Raw genomic sequence first — 19,331 nt, 5'->3', positions numbered from 1 at the left:
CGGCGGGGCTGCTGGCCAGTCCTCCTGACACCCATCCGTGGAACACATGTAAAAGCAAAGAGTTTATGTGTCCGTTGTTCAAAAGCTGGTGACACACAAGTGGGATAATGAACTCTGAATTGTCGCTGCTCGCCGTTATGAATTCCCTTTTTTTCTTCCCTTGTTGCTGATGCTGCCGTGAGAGGGGTGGGAGCTGCGTGTGTCCGACCAGACACTCTAACCCCTGGACTCTGGAATTGGAGCCAGCTGGCTGAGCTCCCTAGCTGCTTTTTACTCCCCTCGAAACACTCAGAAAAGATATATATATTTTTGTTTCTCTCGCTCTGCAAATGTTTTTCTTTGTGCTATGAGGGGCCTGTATTATGGTTTTAACATTCACATTTTGAAAATGAATTGTTGATACGTGTTGGTTCTATATCACATGTTAATCTGTTTACACTGGGATAAAAAAAATTCACTCACAGCACACACTCACTTTAAACAATCAACCCACTGCAGCACCCACTCTACACACTTTAGAACACCTAGACACACTTTATATTTATTGGCAAAGAATTTGCACTACAACCCATACCTCAGGACACCTTACTGTAAATTGTAAATTGTACCTAAATTGTACCTCATCCCATTTCTGCTCTGCACTATATAGTATATTGTATATTAGTATATTGCATAGTATATTGTATGGTAACTCAGTTACTGCTATCCTGCATTGAACATTGTACATATGTACATACTGAACACTTGTGTCTATGTACGTGACTTCTATTTTTTTACTTTTACTTGCTATACTTATTTTATTTCATACTTATCTTTTGTCTAGCACAGTCTCTGGAGCGTAACAGAAAGAAGCATTTTGTATAAAAGTATTCTGTACTTCTGTATGACAACTATTAAAGAAACTTGAACTTGAAACTTGATTTTAGGTAATTTTGTAACGAAAATAAGGACATAACTGGGACTATATTCACACCCCATTCAGAGGCAGCGACGCAGGGCGGCAACCTGCTCACGTACACAAGCAATTAGGGTTGCTCATGCCTCAAGCACAATAGAAAGCAGAAAATTAATGTGTTTTTAAGGACCTCTTTAATTTGTCCTGACAAAGTCAAATTAAGGGGTATTAAAAAGTAATTAATTATCCTTTATTTTTAACCTCACAAATATAGCACCTTAAATAAACCTTAAAGTTAAAATTAAGGAAATGCGCTCGGTTACATATAGAAAGAAAATTAAGGTGTTTTTAAGGACCTCTTTAATTTGTCCTGACAAAGTCAAATGAAGGGGTATTCAAAAGTCATTAATTATCCCTTATTTTATCCAATCACAAAAACAGCACCTTAAATGTAAGATTAAGGGGGTTTCCTTAATTGACACAATTAAGGGGTTCTACACGCAGGGGGTGGAATTAAGGTGAAATTAAGGGGTCCAGTTAAAAAATTAAGGGGCCCTTATTTTTTATTAAGGGGTATTGCATGTTTTCAGGGGCAAATTAAGGGGAAATTAAAGACATTTTAAGGACTTCAAGTTTTGTAAGCAAGCAACATGGTGTGGCAACCTTCGTGAGGACTGAACTAAGCTGGTCAGCCAGTAGCCAATCCCCACCCGGCTCCAACATCGAGTGGCTGGTTACTAAAATCCAGGAAACTTCAGTCATCAACATATACAAGCCCCCACCTTCAGAGCTGGCTGCCACGTCCTTCCCGTCCATAACTGCACCCGCCATCTACGCAGGTGACTTTAACTGTCAACACACAGACTGGTGTTACAACTACACAACACCTAACGAAGAGGCGCTCGGCGAATGGGCCTCCAACATCGATGCTCTGCTGTTGTACGACCCCAAGGAGCCAGCCAAGCTTCTTCTCTGCACGCTGGAACACCTCTACCAACTCAGACCTGGCCTTCGCCGTGTGCCGGAGCAATGACCCGAAACCAGAAAGACGCGTCCTAGACAGGTTTCCCGACTCACACCACCGACCATCCATCATTAAAGTCCCATCACCGGTGCAACCGGTATTAGGGAAGCCTGTCAAAAGATGGAACTTTCGAAAGGCCAACTGGGAGGTATTTGCTCAGGAGACGGATAAAAGGTCAGCTGGTCTGCAGAGGCGGATTTAGGATTGTAGGAGATCCGGGGCTTAGCCCAGATAGTTTTTTTTTACTTCGACACCACAATTTTTTACTTATACCACCACATTGAAAGTGTTAATATGCGTCTTTGTTTACGGTTTGATTATCACTGATACAAAGTAAAATAGTGCAGTGCAATAAAATAGTTAGTAAAATAAAATAAAATAATGCAATAGTGCATTGCAATAAAATAGTTATCATCGTATTTTTTCGGGAGGCCGGTAAGGAGTGCATTACAGTAGTCGAGTCGGCTTGAGATAAAGGCATGGATCTGGTTTTCAGCGTCCTTTTGATTTATAAATGGCCGTACTTTAGCTATGTTTCTAAGGTGGAGGAATTATGTTTTTGTCAACTTGTTGATTGTGATTTAAAGCTTAGGTCTGAGTCTACCATAACACCAAGACTTAACTCACTCAAATACAGTTAGCAGCTGGATAGACTACAGATGGAAATTAGCTTCTGCTAAATCTGGTGCAAACATATTTTCATGTAACAATGATGAATTGTAAAAAAAAAAAAAAAAAAAAAAAATTAAATTTTTTTAAATAGATTCTGGGCTTTTCAGAAAACATTCGGGGCTTGAGCCCAAGTAGCCACCCCCTAGCCCCGCCCCTTGCCAGATCCAGATGCAGCCGACATGGACGCCACCTATGAGGCCTACTGTGTGGTCCTCCTGGGTGCGGCAAAGAAGACCATCCCACGCGGCTACAACAGGAACTACATCCCCGGTTGGGACGAGGAGCGCAGGGAAGATGTGGATGCGACTGCAGCGGCACTGCTCCAGAGACTGGACACCACGCGTAGACAGGGCCGGATTAATTTTTAATTTTAATTTCTTTTGGATGCCCCTCGTCACTAGAGGCCCCAACATTTTTTTTTTTTTTTTTTTTTTTTACTTTAATTATAATTTTTTTTGAAGGCCCCTTGTCACTAGAGGCCTTTTGGAGGCCCCTCGTCACAAGAGGCCCCAAATTAGTATTATAATTTTTTTTTACTTTTATTTAAAAAATCTTTGGAGGCCCCTCGTCACTAGAGGCCCCAAATATTTGTTTATTTTTTTTTAACTTTTATTAAAAAAATAAATTGGAGGCCCCTCGTCACTAGAGGTTCCACATTTTATTTTTATTTTTTTTCTTATTTTGGAGATCGATGTCATACTGTGACACTGAAATGAAAACATATTTCATCAACTAAAATATTTTGTCAACTAAAATATTTCATCAACTAAAATATACAGTACGTCACACCCTGCCGTCTGCAAGTGGCTAATCTTGAGTATTTTTTCTCCTCTTCATAAGAGTTTGAGGTTTTCCGTTTGAGGTAAAAACAGCAATAAAAAGTCAAAACTTGCATCTCCACATCCCAGCCCCGACGCCTGAATACTTTTACCAACGGATTTCCAGTTCCGCGTTCGCGTTCTGCGCTCTGATTGGCCACTGACGTTTCTGGTAGCGCCAATCGTGTGACGCCTCTTTCTTTCACCGGTTAAGCTTAGGCACTCTTTCGAAGTTGGTTAAGGTTAGAGTTTGTCTTAGAGCAGGGCGATAGAACACCAGCCCTGATTCCATACTCTATCCTTAACCAACTTCGAAAGAGTCGCCTAAGAAACGTCAGTCAATATTTCTATTGTATTTTTTTTCTTTTATACATACATACATACATACATACATACATACATACATACATACATACATACATACATACATACATACATACATACATACATACATACATACATACATACATACATACATACATACATACATACATACATACAGCCCCACCCCCACCTAATAGACAGTCCCCTCCCCACCGTATGTAATGTATATATTCTCTCCCCACCGTATGTATATTTCTCTCCCACCCACCCACCCCCTCCTAATGTACAGTCCCCTCCCCATCATATGTATATACTCTCTGTCAGGATCTATGGGTAACAGTACTGTATATTTGCATATCATATATGTCACAAATGTAACAGTACTATATACCTGTATGTCATGTATGTCCCTATGCCATAAATGTCATGATGTCATAATATGTTGTGCATGTCATACATGTCACTATGAATTGAAAATGGGGGACCCTGATGTAAACAAGACAAACGTCCTTAACAATTGTGTGTATTGAGCCGTACTGTATTATTTGTACCCATTCTGCAATCTGTTAAATACAATTTTCATTAATTAATTAATTCACAGACAGTAACACAGGACAAAAACACATTTCAACCCCCTCCCTTCCCTAATTATAATTTAAATTGACATTCACGTAAAAGTAAGCTTACTATTCTAATATTATATTCTTGTCTCCAAAGTGTGTGCATGTTTTTTTTCTTCCTGAGGATGGCGCCATCCCCCCATCTAAACATGATGTGTTTCTTTTCTCTTCTTGATTGATTGATTGAAAACTTTATTAACAGATTGTAGAATGGGTACAGTACAGTACAGCTCAATAATTGTTAAGGGGATGCAGACCATAGAAAGACTTTCGTCTTGTTTACATCAGGGTCCCCCATTTTCAATTCATCATAACATATATGACATACATGACATACAGATAGACAGTACTGCTACATCTATACATTTATGACATACCAGATTTGCAAATACAGTACTGTTTGTGATACGAAAAGAGTCCAGAAAAGAGAGTATATACATTTGACGTAGAAACTGTACATTGGAGGAGGTTGGGTAGGTGGGGTGGGGTTGGGGGGGTGGGGGGGACTGTACATTGGAGGTGGTTCGGTGGGTGTGAGGGGTGTGAGGGGTGGGTGGGTGGGGGACACTGTACAACTGTACAAGCAAAACTGTAGATTGGAATATTGACAAAACCATACTTGGTAATTTACTGTACATTGGAGGGGGTTGTGTTAGGACATTTACAGGGGCCAGTTTCGAATTGCAGTCTCCCGTAGGTGTTCTTTGAGAGTGTTTTTGAAAGTGGGTAGTGATTCACATTCCTTTACAGCTTTGGGTAGGGCGTTCCACATTGATGTGGCATAATTGCGAAACGTGTTTAGTCCCTTGTTTGAGCCGAATCTGGGTTTAACATGATTTGTGGAGCTCCCTCTGGTGTTGTGATCGTGGTATTCACTGACCTTTGGGAAGTATTTTGACATATACATGGGTACCTTGGTCGTGTAGTGTATCTTTTTTTGTATTTTATTTTTTTATTATTTTTTAAACAAACACATAAACAAACATGACAACACACGATAAGATATACAAGCATTAGTTGACAGTGCACATCCAATGAAATCACATTTTAGTTAATTGTCTTATATAGGATATACCCTTAATACCTGTTATCTAAAACATGCTCCAGCTCGTACCCCCCCCCCCTCCCGGACCCCCCATTGGATAATCCATCCATTTTCCCTCGCTCCTAACCAGACATTACCATTATATGCTAGCTTTTATTTTCTCCACCACTTCTAACCACAATGTCATTTTGGATTCATTGAGACCCAAAATTCTTGCTGTAGATATTTCTTGATAGATCACATCGAGATATGTAATAATCCAGACCTTTCGGCACATTTTTTCCGGTTGGAACCATCGTGATGCTATCAGCTTTTTAGCCACTGTGATACCAGATAAAACCAATCTCTTTAGCTGTGGATGTACTGCACACTCAAAAACATCATTCAGCAGTAATACAGAGGGGTGTACAGGTATATTCCAGGTTAAGAGATTTGATAATTGCTGGGTCACCTCTTTCCAGAATATCTTAACTGGTGGGCAGTCCCAGTACATGTGCATAAATGTCCCCTCGTCCCCATTTGTACATAAGGAGCATTTGGAGTCTTGTATAAGACCAATTTTTTTCAGTCTTATAGGAGTCAAGTATATCCTGTGAATATAGTTAAGATTGATTTGTTGATGGTCCGGGTTCCTTGATGTGAGTCGAATATTTGCCCAGGCTTCTTGCCAATCAAAATCACTTTCCAGGTCTGGTATATCCCTCCTCCAGACGGAGTCTAGGTGGAGGGTTTCATATGAGGACGTTAGTAATTGATGATAAAAATCTGAAACAAAACCTCTTGATGTCTCTCTTTCATAGAAGAATTTGTGGTATCTGTGGTGTTCAATTGGTTTCGTTAATGGAACACCTTGAGTCTTCAAACATAACAATAACTGTATGTAAAAAAGATGTGTGGACTTGGTGAGATTACATTTTTTCCGTATTTCTTCATAACTACATGTTGTTAAAAACATCCCCTAATGAGTGTATGCCTTGCTTTTCCCATATAGGGAATCTTATAGGTCGTTTTCCAATCAATAGTGCATTGTTATTGAATAAAGGAGTATGATTGTGCCATTTATGTGGGTTAGGATATATTTTTTGTGTTTCACGCCATATCCGGATCGCATGAGTAATTATGGGGCCAAATTTCCGTTCGCAATGCTTGATTGATAGTTTAGTGTATGCTATGTCCTTCAGTCTATGTGGGGCTACTATGTTTTCTTCTAATTTTCTCCAGGATACTAATGCTTGGGGATCAAACCATGTTGTCAATGGTCTTAATGTGTACGCCTTAAAATAGTGGAAAAAATCTGGAAATGCCATGCCACCGTCTGCTTTATTTCTCTGTGCGGTGGATCTTTTTATACGTGGTGGTTTGTTATTCCAAATAAATTTGTATGTGGAGGAGTGTAATTTTTTCCAGTAACCCTCTGGAGGAGGTAACGGTAGCATTGAGCTGAAGAAGTTGATTCTAGGTAGTACGTCCATCTTAACTATTGATATCCGTGCCTGTACTGAGTTTTTAAGTTTTGCCCACCTATCAAGGTCGTCTTTGATTTTGTTTTGGATTTTTGTGTAATTGTGCTTCACCGTTTGTCTTATGGTGGGGAATATTTCCACTCCCAAACATCTAAAATGTTTTACCATAGGTATCTCTCCTGGGAGGGTTATATCTTTTTTTGCAGGGGCGTTAAGTGGAAGGAAAGCCGACTTCGGCCAATTTATCTTGAATCCCGATAAATCTCCAAAGTTCTCAATCAACTTGAGCAGATGAGGCAGTGTGGTGTTGGGGTTTTGCATGAACAGTATTACGTTGTCCGCATATAAACTAATTTTATGTTGTGTGCCCTTGATTACGATTGGTTCTATGGATTGGGATTGTCTTATATATTGTGATAAAGGTTCTAATGATAGATCGAATAGTCCGGGACTAAGAGGGCAACCCTGTCTAGCTGAGCGTGATACCGGAAAGATTCCGGAGGTGATTATACCTGTTGTAATCATGGCAGATGGGTCTTTGTATACTACTTTAATCATATCAATGAAACCTTTACCTAACCCCATCTTCTCTAATACTGCCCATAGATATGACCATTCCAGCCTGTCAAAAGCTTTCATTGCATCCAGGGACAGCATCGCCTTAGGTATGGTGTCGTCCTTGTCGGCATCTAGTACGTGCAGTATTCGTCTTATGTTATCAGTGATCAGGCGGCCTCTTATGAAGCCAGTTTGGTCCAGATGAACTAAAGACGTCATATGCTTTTGTAATCTGATGGCTAATACCTTAGAGTACAGTTTGATATCGGTTCCGAGGAGGCTTAAGGGTCTGTAACTACCGCACTCGGTGGGGTCTTTGTCTATTTTGAGAAGGACTGTTATGAGTGCAATATTGTCGTTCTTATGGAAGTTCCCCTCCTTGACTGAGTATAAGATCATATTTAGTAATAAGGGTCCAATTATGTCCCAACAAGAGAGGTACATTTCTGGTGGGATACCGTCTCTTCCAGGAGCCTTACCACTTTGCATTTCGGATATGGCCTTCTTGAGTTCCTCTAGTGTGATCGGTGTTTCTAACTGTTTAGCGTCATCCTCTGAAAGTTTAGGGAGAATAATTTGATTAAGATATGTGTCCATTTTGTTTTGATCGAAGGTCGTTTCTGATTTATATAAGTTGGAGTAGAATTCTTTGAATGTCACGTTTATTTTTTCAGGGTCTGTTTCAAGTACTTGTTGTGCTCTAATGGTAGTTATATCTGCAAATTTTGCATTAATTCTTAATCGCATGGCTAATAGGTGACTAGGTTTAGAACCTTGGGAGTACTGCTGTTGTCTTGTGCTACGTATTTGTATTTCCGATTGTTGTCTGTATATGGCATTGATCTCTTTTTTTAGTACCTTAACTTGATTTTCTAGTCGAGTTGAGTTGTTATTGTAAAGAATTAAATAACGTTGAGTAAAGCGTTTCCAGTTCAGCCAGTTTTGTGCATCGATTCTTGCGCATTTTGGAGGAAAAGCTATCAGTGAAATCCTTGATCGTTCCCTTTACCGACATCCATATTATTCTGGGGTCTTGCACCGAGTTTGCATTCTCCCGTAGGAATACTGTAAGAGCTTCTTTGAGTTGTGTAATGAATTACTTGTTATTAAGCAGCATCGAGTTAAATCGCCATCTTGGGGCTCGGGAAGATAGTATACCAAATGTTCCTTTTAGGAGTAAATAACAGTGATCTGATAATGCATTGGGTATCATTTCCACTTCATAGTTATCAAATAGTCTCGGGGATGCAAAGACATAATCTATTCTGGATAATGTGTTATGTCTCGCAGATCGACAAGAGTACTTTCGGGTCGTGGGATTAAGTGATCGCCATAAGTCATTTACACCTGTAATCTTCGACCAATCCTTTAATGCATTAGATGAATTCTTTTGTTCGCTGGAAAAGGCAAGGTAAGATTTGTCCATCCTTGGATTCCAAATGGCATTAAAATCCGCACCTATTATAAATGAGTAATCAGGAAGGTCTAACATTGCTTTGGTTAGTGTAGTGAAGAAACCCACTTCGTACAAATTTGGGGCGTATACCGCTACCAACGCTATTTTCCTGTTCTTGTGTACAATCTTAGCTATAGTTATCCGACCATCTACATCAGACCATACTCCCTTTAATTCTATGTTCAACTTACGTCTAACGACTATGGCTACACCCCGAGTTCTCGTACCAAAAGAAGAGTGACTAATATTATGATATGTGTTGTCCGCTAACGTATCTATGTCTTTCTCTAGAATGTGCGTTTCGCTTAGCAGAGCAACGTCCACCTGTTCTTTTTTCATCAGTGTGAGCACGCTTTTGCGTTTGTGTTGGTTATTTATTCCCCCAGTGTTCCAGATCATTATATTCAAACTAGCCATAATCCATACATGTTGTTGTGTAGTTGTTGGTAATGCTTCTGGAGTGCGAGGCAACAATAGATACACATCCAACTAGTGAGGTCCTGTTGAGAGCCGAGCTTAAAAACATACATATATACAAATAAAAATCCCCTTTCCCCCCCTCTCACCGAGAGTCGTACAGGATTGTGTCCCATAGACACATCCTACACGTATGACTCCCTCCCTTAGGCCACCGGATTACCCAAATTGAGCTTTGTAATCCTACTCTTCCTATGCTAATTGCCATAGGATCTAAAACTTTCATTCTAATTCAATAGAATGTCGCTTTTGGTCTTGCGCCTTCCCATTAATGTACTAACAATAGTGTGAAAAATGAAAAATATACCTTCATTGATATATTCATTTGAACCTTCTACTAACTTATGTAGGAAACATCAGAAAAAAAGGAGAATAGTGGAGATAAATACTAACACCTTAAAATGAAAAAAAAATAACAATGAAAGATAAAAATAAAAAAGGAGCCTTATTAAAGTCTAATTAAACTTCAGTCCTTAGATCATATGCTTATTCACACCGGATGTTAATGTTAAATTTACAGGCCTTGTTGAAGGGGTGCATTATATTCTAGAAGGTTGTAGAATACCCTGGTAAATATGTAAACATTGCTGTTATGTTCCAGAATGATCTTCCTACCCAGGGGTCATGACCTACTAGTATTTTCCGGAATATTCCTTTGTGTCCCTGAGCAGTCGAGAGAGGAGCCCAGAATGTCGTGTAGTGTATCTTGTAGACCAGGCCCAATGCAAGTTGCTGTACTCTGTCGTCTACTCTAAGCCATCCTAGGTTGTCAAAGTGGGCAGGGGTGATCAAAGTCCTTTTAGCTTGGCCCTCAGAGCCCACCACTTCTAAATATTCTATATATATTTTTAAAGTGACATATAAAAACGCCACTGTGCGTGCATGCACGTGTATGTGTGTGTGGGGGGGCCTCCACAAGAATCTGGCCCAGGGGCCTCTGAAGTCTTAATCTGGCCTTGCGCATAGAGACATATGGACTGAAGACTGAAGTAGTTGAATCAATTGACTTTTTTTCTAGTCGGAAAGCATGGCAAACGATCAACCAGCTTACAGACAGATGTACGAGGCCCCCAAGCTGCCCAGTCACTGCAGATGCCATCGCCTCCAAGCTCCTGAAAACCGGTCGTTACCCAGACGCAGACAAAGATGTTACCTGCCTGATAACACGGGAGGTGTCTTCCCTCTCCAAGGTGGCCAGTGCAGATTCCAACCCCTCAGGAGAGTTCACAGCAGACAAACTCAGTGAGGCCATGAGTAAGCTCAAGACGAGCAAATCTCCAGGCCGTGACAACATCCACCCAGAGTTTATCATCCACCAGAGCACAACAACATCTGACTGGCTCTGTGCATTCTTCTCAGCATGATATCAGAGGTGCAAGATCCCCAAGACCTGGCGTCGTGCTTCTGTAATTTGCCCTGCCAAAGCCAAACAAACCTGCGGAAGACTCCAAGGCGTATCGACCCATCTCACTGCTCTGTGTTCCATTTAAGATATTGGAAAGAATGATCCATAGCTGCATTGAGCCAGTGATTGACCCACAGCTCCCACAGGAACAGGCCGGTTTCCGTCGTGGTAGGTCCACAGTGGACCAGGTAACACTACTGTCTCAAGACATCAAGGAGAGCTTCCAGGATAATGAGAAAGCTGGGGTAGTGTACCTGGACCTGACTGCCGCATACGATACAGTCTGGCACCGTGGACTCCACCTGAAGCTGCTGAGAACGGCACCTGATCGGCATATGGTGAAGTGTATCATGGAGATGCTGTCTAATCACAGTTCTGTCCTACACACCAGCGATGGCCAGCGCAGCAGGCTCAGAAGACCGAAGAACGGTGTCCCACAGGGGTCGTCCTTTCTCCAATTCTGTTTAATATCTACATCTACGATCTCCCGGTCACAGCATCCAGAAAGTACGGCTACGCGGACGATCTTGCCATCATGCTGAGTTTGTCTTAGAGCATGGCGATAGAACGGCAGGTAGTTTGCAGGTTGTTTGACGTGAAAAAGACACAGCTCGTCACGCGATTGGGCAAACGCGTCAGTGGCCAATCAGAGAGCGTCAGTCAGTACCAATCAGAGAGAGTCTGTCAGAAATGCGGCTAGGTTTAGAAATAACGCACACTTAGACGTAATTGGGACGTATTTCACAGCCTGTCGTAAGACCACCGTGCCGTCTTAAAGTGAACACTGTTGTAATGCCTACCCAGATGCATACACAACAGTGCGTGCGTGCGTGAGTCATTAGTTAAGAAATAAGATGAGTAATAATAAGTAACAAGAACCTTGAGAACATTGTATTTTTGCCTAACAGATTTGGGGAAGAGGTCAATGTATCTGGTTTAACAGTGTTTAACAGTGTTTATTCTACCACAGTACTTTAGGACCTTTTGTAATGATGGATGGAAAAATCAACAGTGAACATGAAAGAAAAATCTCACCCATGTGTTATTGTGTGTATACACAGAAATATGCCAGTCACCTAAACAGAGCCCTGCAATATATATGGCTTTTGGAGACGGCAGCTAGGTCTGTTGTGTAGCAGTTGTGTCTCCAAGGTGGAGACGGGCACCAGCATCTTCTTGCTGTTGAGACGGGCAAGATTTGAGCCCTGGCTCCTCCCAACACCCATGCTCTCTCTCTCTCTCTCTCTCTCTCTCTCTCTCTCTCTCTCTCTCTCTCTCTCTCTCTCTCTCTCTCTCTCTCTCTCTCTCTCTCTCTCTCTCTCTCTCTCTCTCTCACAGAAAAGCCACATGAATTGTATGAATAAAATAAAATATTTTTCACATTATCACATGCATTTCTACTTAGTTTTTGGAACACTTCACATGTGATTTACAGGATGAGGATACCAAATGTGATTTCACTGTATCACATATGAAACTGCATTACATATGATGACATGTATACACTTGTGTGATGGTATTGTGATCACATGTGGTGTGAAGGCTAAAGGTTTCATAGGATTTGCCTGGTGAATGCGCCAGAGTCTTCACATTTAATCTTATCCCACATCTGGCCTTAAAGACAGTCTGTCTGTCTGTCTGTCTGTCTGTCTGTCTGTCTGTCTGTCTGTCTGTCTGTCTGTCTGTCTGTCTGTCTGTCTGTCTGTCTGTCTGTCTGTCTGTCTGTCTGTCTGTCTGTCTGTCTGTCTGTCTGTCTGTCTGTCTGTCTGTCTGAATAAAATACCACAATACACAGTGAGAATCACAGATGAATGATCCATCTCTGTTCCCCACCACACCCACACTGTGTTTACTACATTGCGATTATTGTATTATAAATTAATGCTATTTATTTATTTATTTTATTTGTATGTATTTTTTGTACTACTTCATATTGATGCCTATGCCTATTTTATTATTGTATTTTGCACAATCAATGCGGGCATGACCACCCGCATTTCACTGTATGCCCTGGTATGTATGTGACAAATAAACCGCTTGATTCTTCTTGATTCTTGATTGATGCTGCTGCTAGGCAGAGGAGACTGGAACAAAGCGTTTCATTCATCTGTTTCACTAAAGATTATTCTGATTTTGAAAAGGTATATTTGAATTGTGCACCTTTCTATTATAGCCACTAGGAAGTGTGTTCTCTAAGAGCCAGGAGGAGTGTTTAAACCTATAGTTTAAACCTGAAAATGCAGTTCCAACCTTGGCTGTCCACCTCGCTCATGCAGCTCAGTGCACCTTGATTGTGAATCCATCTGGAGCTATAAGACAATTGACCATATTCACACGGCAGCCATTTTGCTCTTGTGTCATGCTCGGGTTGGGATTCCTTTCCACCCTGTTCTGGTTTGAAAATAGGCCATATAGCTATATCAATGCTGTAGTGTAATTGGTGATTGTAATGTAAGAAGGAATCATGTCCAGTATATGTCCTGACCTGGCCCAGACATGTTCCAAATCCCTCTTTTGTACAGAGGGGCTGAGTATTGTAGACTAATGTGCTGTTAATAGCTCCCAGCATGACATAATAGCCCTATTTGAATATGGTAAATTCTGAGTATCTGGAGAAATAAGACAATATAACTCCCCCTGAAATTCTTAGTTGACTAATAGTCCTAATAATAATGATAATAATAATAATAATAATAATAATAATAATAATAATAATAATAATAATAATAATAATAATAATAATAATAATAATAATAATAATAATAATAATAATAATAATAATAATAATAATAATAATAATAATAATAATAATAATAATAATAATAATAATAATAATAATAATAATAATAATAATAATAATAATAATAATAATAATAATAATAATAATAATAATAATAGAGTTAGTAGACTGTTAGTAGTCTGTCAAAAGGATTTTCCCATATTATTATTCTTCTGCAAATGTATGCAATCATGCACAATTACATAATTAACTCTAATGTTTATCAAATACAATTTTGTTGATTGTTTTTTTTATTATTATTATTAATTTATACTAAATATTAAGCCCTGGGGGAGACTTTCATGGTTGTGATTATAAAAACAAGTCCTAGAATAGACTTGCATGCGAGGTAAGCACTACTGCATCACCTCAAAGTAAAACATATATGTATAATAATAATAATAATAATAATAATAATAATAATAATAATAATAATAATGATCAATAACTAATTAATATAACTAATATTATAATTATCATCATCATCATATCACCAATAGATTCTTATGGTTTGGGAATCTTGAATCGGTCATTAAAATGGGTGGTTGTGGTGGGGGAGGGTGCTATAGGTTAAATAGGAATTAGGCCTATATTGCTCAGTTTTTGATCCCCATTCCTGCTCAAACATTAATTATTGCTTTATATACACTCACTGTATAGCCAAACAAAGTCTTGAAGAGCTTCCACCATAGGCCTAATTATCCATAACATCGAATAAATGTGTTGCTTGTATTGCATTACACCTATAGTATCAAATGGAGCGACGGTTTTATGTAATACTGTTGTGCTCAATAATTTCAGAGAAAGGCAAGAAATTGATGCTCAATGCATTAATCTTAATAAACTATGGGCCACTAAAGTAGAATAGAACAAAGATAGTTTGTCAATGAGACGTTTCCTTTTGTTTAACCTTGTCTTTTTATCATGGAAATTAATCCCCAGATTTGGGAATTGAATTCACACGTCCTTTGAACTGCTATAATCAGCAGTTTGCAATGCATTGTCCATCTATAGTTTAATTACATTCTCACTTCAAAACAATAGACAACATTAAACTGGTCTTATATGTCTCCTGTGTCGCTGAAGCTACATCATTTTAGTGCAGCTTATCTGAGGCCATATACTGGGTAAACTCCCTTTATTTATGTGTTCTCGGGGCACGAACAAGGGAGTTTACACTTCTCACCACCAGCTGACCAGTATATTGTTTGCCGCACTATAGTCAGGATTTGTTCAGAACTTAGCGCAGCTTTCTCCTGTTTTGTCTGGTCATGATGATAAACGTAATGATACATACAGCGTAATGATGTTGTCTCCTGCAGGGGTTGTTGAAGAACGGTGTAGGGCAGGCCTAACTGAAGAGTGCAATTGTTATTCGTAAAATAGATTTAGCTGTCACCTGTCATCCCTTAAATTGTCTATTTTAACACGCTCTATTTTATAATTGTTTGTAACTTTGTAATGGTGTGCCATCTTGGCCAGGTCCCTCGAAAACGTGATTTAATCTCAAGGGATTTCATGTTTAAATAAAATAATTAATAAATACTTTAAATAACTAAATTAACTAAATAAAAAGGCTTAGCTATCAATCAGGAGACGACCTATGTGGTTTACGTTTGCCGCACTGCACTTTTAATTGGTGATTGCAATGTAAAGAAGGAATCATGCATGTCCAGACCTGGCTCAGACATGTTCCGAATCGGTATTTTGTACCGAGAGGCTGAGTACTGTAGACTAGCAAAGTTGAAAAGTCAAGTGTGTATTTTGGTCATAATACATTTCAAGAATACATCAGATAATCCCATTATGTATGTATTATTGTGAGTGGGGTGCGTTTTATTGATTGATTGAAAACTTTATTAACAGATTGCAGAATGGGTACAATACAGTACAGCTCAATACACACAATTGTTAAGGGGATGCAGACCAGAGAAAGACTTTCGTCTTGTTTACATCAGGGTCCCCCATTTTCAATTCATCAGGACATATATGACATACATGACATACAGATAGACAGTACTGCTACATCTATACATTTATGACATACCAGATTTGCAAATACAGTAATGTTTGTGATACAAAAAGAGTCCAGAAAAGGGAGTATATACATTTGACGTAAAAACTGTACATTGGAGGAGGTTGGGTGGGGTTGTGGTGGGGGGGGGCGGGGGGGGGGGGGGGGGGGGGGGGGGGTTGGGTAGGGAGGGGTTGGGGTTGGGGGGGGGGGGAAACACTGTACAACTGTAGGGGGTAGGGAGGGGGTTGTCCTGGGAGGGAACTAGGGGTGTGGATGGCCGAGTTTAAAAAGGCAAGCAGCACCAACCCTCACTCTCACATTAATCTGAACTCTCTTCCAACTCTTGCAGTCAACAGAGAAGGACGAACTACTGTATTTATTTAGTCTTCTTTTACACCGATCTTTTACTTGATTTATTTAGCTGTACCTTTGAAGCTCTGGAATTTACAAGAATTTCTACAGGATTTAAATTTGTTTCCTGATCTCCACTTCAGCATGGAAGCCACCACTATGGAATATGGATATCCCTATGAATATTATGATGACAATGAGACTGTTTGTGACTTCTCTGAATGGGAGCCATCCTACTCTCTCATACCTGTTCTCTACATGCTGATCTTCATCCTTGGTCTGTCAGGCAATGGGGTGGTCATCTTCACTGTCTGGAGATCCAAATCCAAGCGTCGGGCAGCAGATGTCTACTTTGGAAACCTGGCCCTGGCCGACCTCACCTTTGTTGCGACCTTACCTCTCTGGGCCGTGTACACGGCGCTTGGCTACCACTGGCCCTTTGGCGTTGCTCTCTGCAAGATCAGCAGCTATGTTGTTGTGGTAAACATGTATGCCAGTGTCTTCTGCCTCACCTGCCTGAGCTTTGACCGCTACCTGGCTATCGTGCACTCTCTGTCCAGCACCAGGCTGCGTTCCCGCGGCACCATGCTGGCCTCCCTGGGAGCTATCTGGACGCTGTCTGGCCTGCTGGCGGTGCCCACCCTGCTGTTCCGCACCACGGTGGACGACGTCAACAGTAACCACACCACGTGTGCCATGGACTTCCGCCTGGTGACCCTGAACCAAGACCACGAGTCCCTGTGGATCGCAGGGCTCAGCCTGTCCTCCTCCGCCCTGGGCTTCCTCCTGCCCTTCCTCGCCATGACCATCTTCTACTGGTTCATCGGCTGCACCGTCACCCGTCACTTCAACAACCTGCGCAAGGAGGACCAGAAGAAGAAGAGGCTCCTGAAGATCATCACCACGCTGGTGGTGGTGTTTGCCTTCTGCTGGACGCCCTTCCACGTGTTGAAGAGCATGGACGCTCTCTCCTACCTCAACCTGGCTCCTGACTCCTGTGGGTTCCTGCGCTTCCTCCTGCTGGCCCACCCCTACGCCACTTGTCTGGCCTACGTCAACAGCTGCCTCAACCCGTTCCTGTATGCCTTCTTTGACCTCCGCTTCCGCTCCCAGTGCCTTCTGAACCTGAAGAAGGCCATGCATGGCCAGATGAGCTCCATGTCCTCCACGCTCAAAGCCCAGACTCAGAAGTCAGAGGTACAGTCTCTGGCCACCAAAGTGTAGAGAATAGACGGGCAGGGGTTCGGCGGGGCTGCTGGCCAGTCCTCTTGACACCCATCCGTGGAACACATGTAAAAGCAAAGAGTTTATGTGTCCGTTGTTCAAAAGCTGGTGACACACAAGTGGGATAATGAACTCTGAATTGTCGCTGCTCGCCGTTATGAATTCCCTTTTTTTCTTCCCTTGTTGCTGATGCTGCCGTGAGAGGGGTGGGAGCTGCGTGTGTCCGACCAGACACTCTAACCCCTGGACTCTGGAATTGGAGCCCGCTGGCTGAGCTCCCTAGCTGCTTTTTACTCCCCTCGAAACACTCAGAAAAGATATATATATTTTTGTTTCTCTCGCTCTGCAAATGTTTTTCTTTGTGCTATGAGGGGCCTGTATTATGGTTTTAACATTCACATTTTGAAAATGAATTGTTGATACGTGTTGGTTCTATATCACATGTTAATCTGTTTACACTGGGATAAAAAAAATTCACTCACAGCACACACTCACTTTAAACAATCAACCCACTGCAGCACCCACTCTACACACTTTAGAACACCTAGACACACTTTATATTTATTGGCAAAGAATTTGCACTACAACCCATACCTCAGGACACCTTACTGTAAATTGTAAATTGTACCTAAATTGTACCTCATCCCATTTCTGCTCTGCACTATATAGTATATTGTATATTAGTATATTGCATAGTATATTGTATGGTAACTCAGTTACTGCTATCCTTTATTGAACATTGTACATATGTACATACTGAACACTTGTGTCTACGTACGTGACTTCTATTTTTTACTTTTACTTGCTATAATTATTTTATTTCATACTTATCTTTTGTCTAGCACAGTCTCTGGAGCGTAACAGAAAGAAGCATTTTGTATAAAAGTATTCTGTACTTCTGTATGACAACTATTAAAGAAACTTGAACTTGAAACTTGATTTTAGGTAATTTTGTAACGAAAATAAGGACATAACTGGGACTATATTCACACCCCATTGGCAGAGGCAGCGACGCAGGGCGGCAACCTGCTCACGTACACAAGCAATTAGGGTTGCTCATGCCTCAAGCACAATAGAAAGCAGAAAATTAAGGTGTTTTTAAGGACCTCTTTAATTTGTCCTGACAAAGTCAAATTAAGGGGTATTAAAAAGTAATTAATTATCCCTTATTTTTCACCTCACAGATATAGCACCATAAATAAACCTTAAAGTTAAAATTAAGCATATGCGCTCGGTTACATATAGAAAGAAAATTAAGGTGTTTTTAAGGACCTCTTTAATTTGTCCTGACAAAGTCAAATTAAGGGGTATTAAAAAGTCATTAATTATCCCTTATTTTATCCAATCACAAAAACAGCACCTTAAATGCAAGATTATGGGGGTTTCCTTAATTGACCCAATTAAGGGGTTCTACACGCAGGGGGTGGAATTGAGGTGAAATTAAGGGGTCCAGTTAAAAAATTAAGGGGCCATTATTTTTTATTAAGGGGTATTGCATGTTTTCAGGGGCAAATTAAGGGGAAATTAAAGAAATTTTAAGGACTTCAAGTTTTGTAAGCAAGCAACATGGTGTGGCAACCTTCGTGAGGACTGAACTAAGCTGGTCAGCCAGTAGCCAATCCCCACCCGGCTACAACATTGAGTGGCTGGTTACTAAAATCCAGGAAACTTCAGTCATCAACATATACAAGCCCCCACCTTCAGAGCTGGCTGCCACGTCCCTCCCGTCCACAACTGCACCCGCCTTCTACGCAGGTGACTTCAACTGTCAACACACAGACTGGTGTTACAACTACACAACACCTAACGAAGAGGCGTTCGGCGAATGGGCCTCCAACATCGATGCTCTGCTGTTGTATGACCCCAAGGAGCCAGCCAAGCTTCTTCTCTGCACGCTGGAACACCTCTACCAACTCAGACCTGGCCTTCGCCGTGTGCCGGAGCAATGACCCGAAACCAGAAAGACGCGTCCTAGACAGGTTTCCCGACTCACACCATCCATCATTAAAGTCCCATCACCGGTGCAACCGGTATTAGGGAAGCCTGTCAAAAGATGGAACTTTCGAAAGGCCAACTGGGAGGTATTTGCTCAGGAGCCGGATAAAAGGTCAGCTGGTCTGCCAGATCCAGATGCAGCCGACATGGACGCCACCTATGAGGCCTACTGTGTGGTCCTCCTGGGTGCGGCAAAGAAGACCATCCC

The 19,331-nt window shown here is 41.1% G+C and overlaps 1 protein-coding gene across 1 annotated transcript; it reads left to right on the top strand.

Moving 5' to 3' along the window:
• Nucleotides 1–16,048: 16,048 nt before the first annotated feature.
• LOC311230131 (apelin receptor A-like) lies at nucleotides 16,049–17,350 on the top strand (the record flags this gene model as incomplete). The annotated part of the gene is made up of 1 exon (XM_084316302.1): nucleotides 16,049–17,350. The coding sequence occupies one exon, from the start codon at nucleotides 16,049–16,051 to the stop codon at nucleotides 17,126–17,128; it is 1,080 nt and encodes a 359-aa protein (XP_084172428.1). The 3' UTR covers nucleotides 17,129–17,350.
• Between the last annotated feature and the right edge of the window lie 1,981 nt (nucleotides 17,351–19,331).

This window comes from Notolepis coatsorum (assembly GCF_963971535.1).
Source record: "Notolepis coatsorum genome assembly, chromosome: 6".
Classification (NCBI taxonomy): domain Eukaryota; kingdom Metazoa; phylum Chordata; class Actinopteri; order Aulopiformes; family Paralepididae; genus Notolepis; species Notolepis coatsorum.
This window is presented reverse-complemented; position numbering and strand designations above follow the sequence as displayed.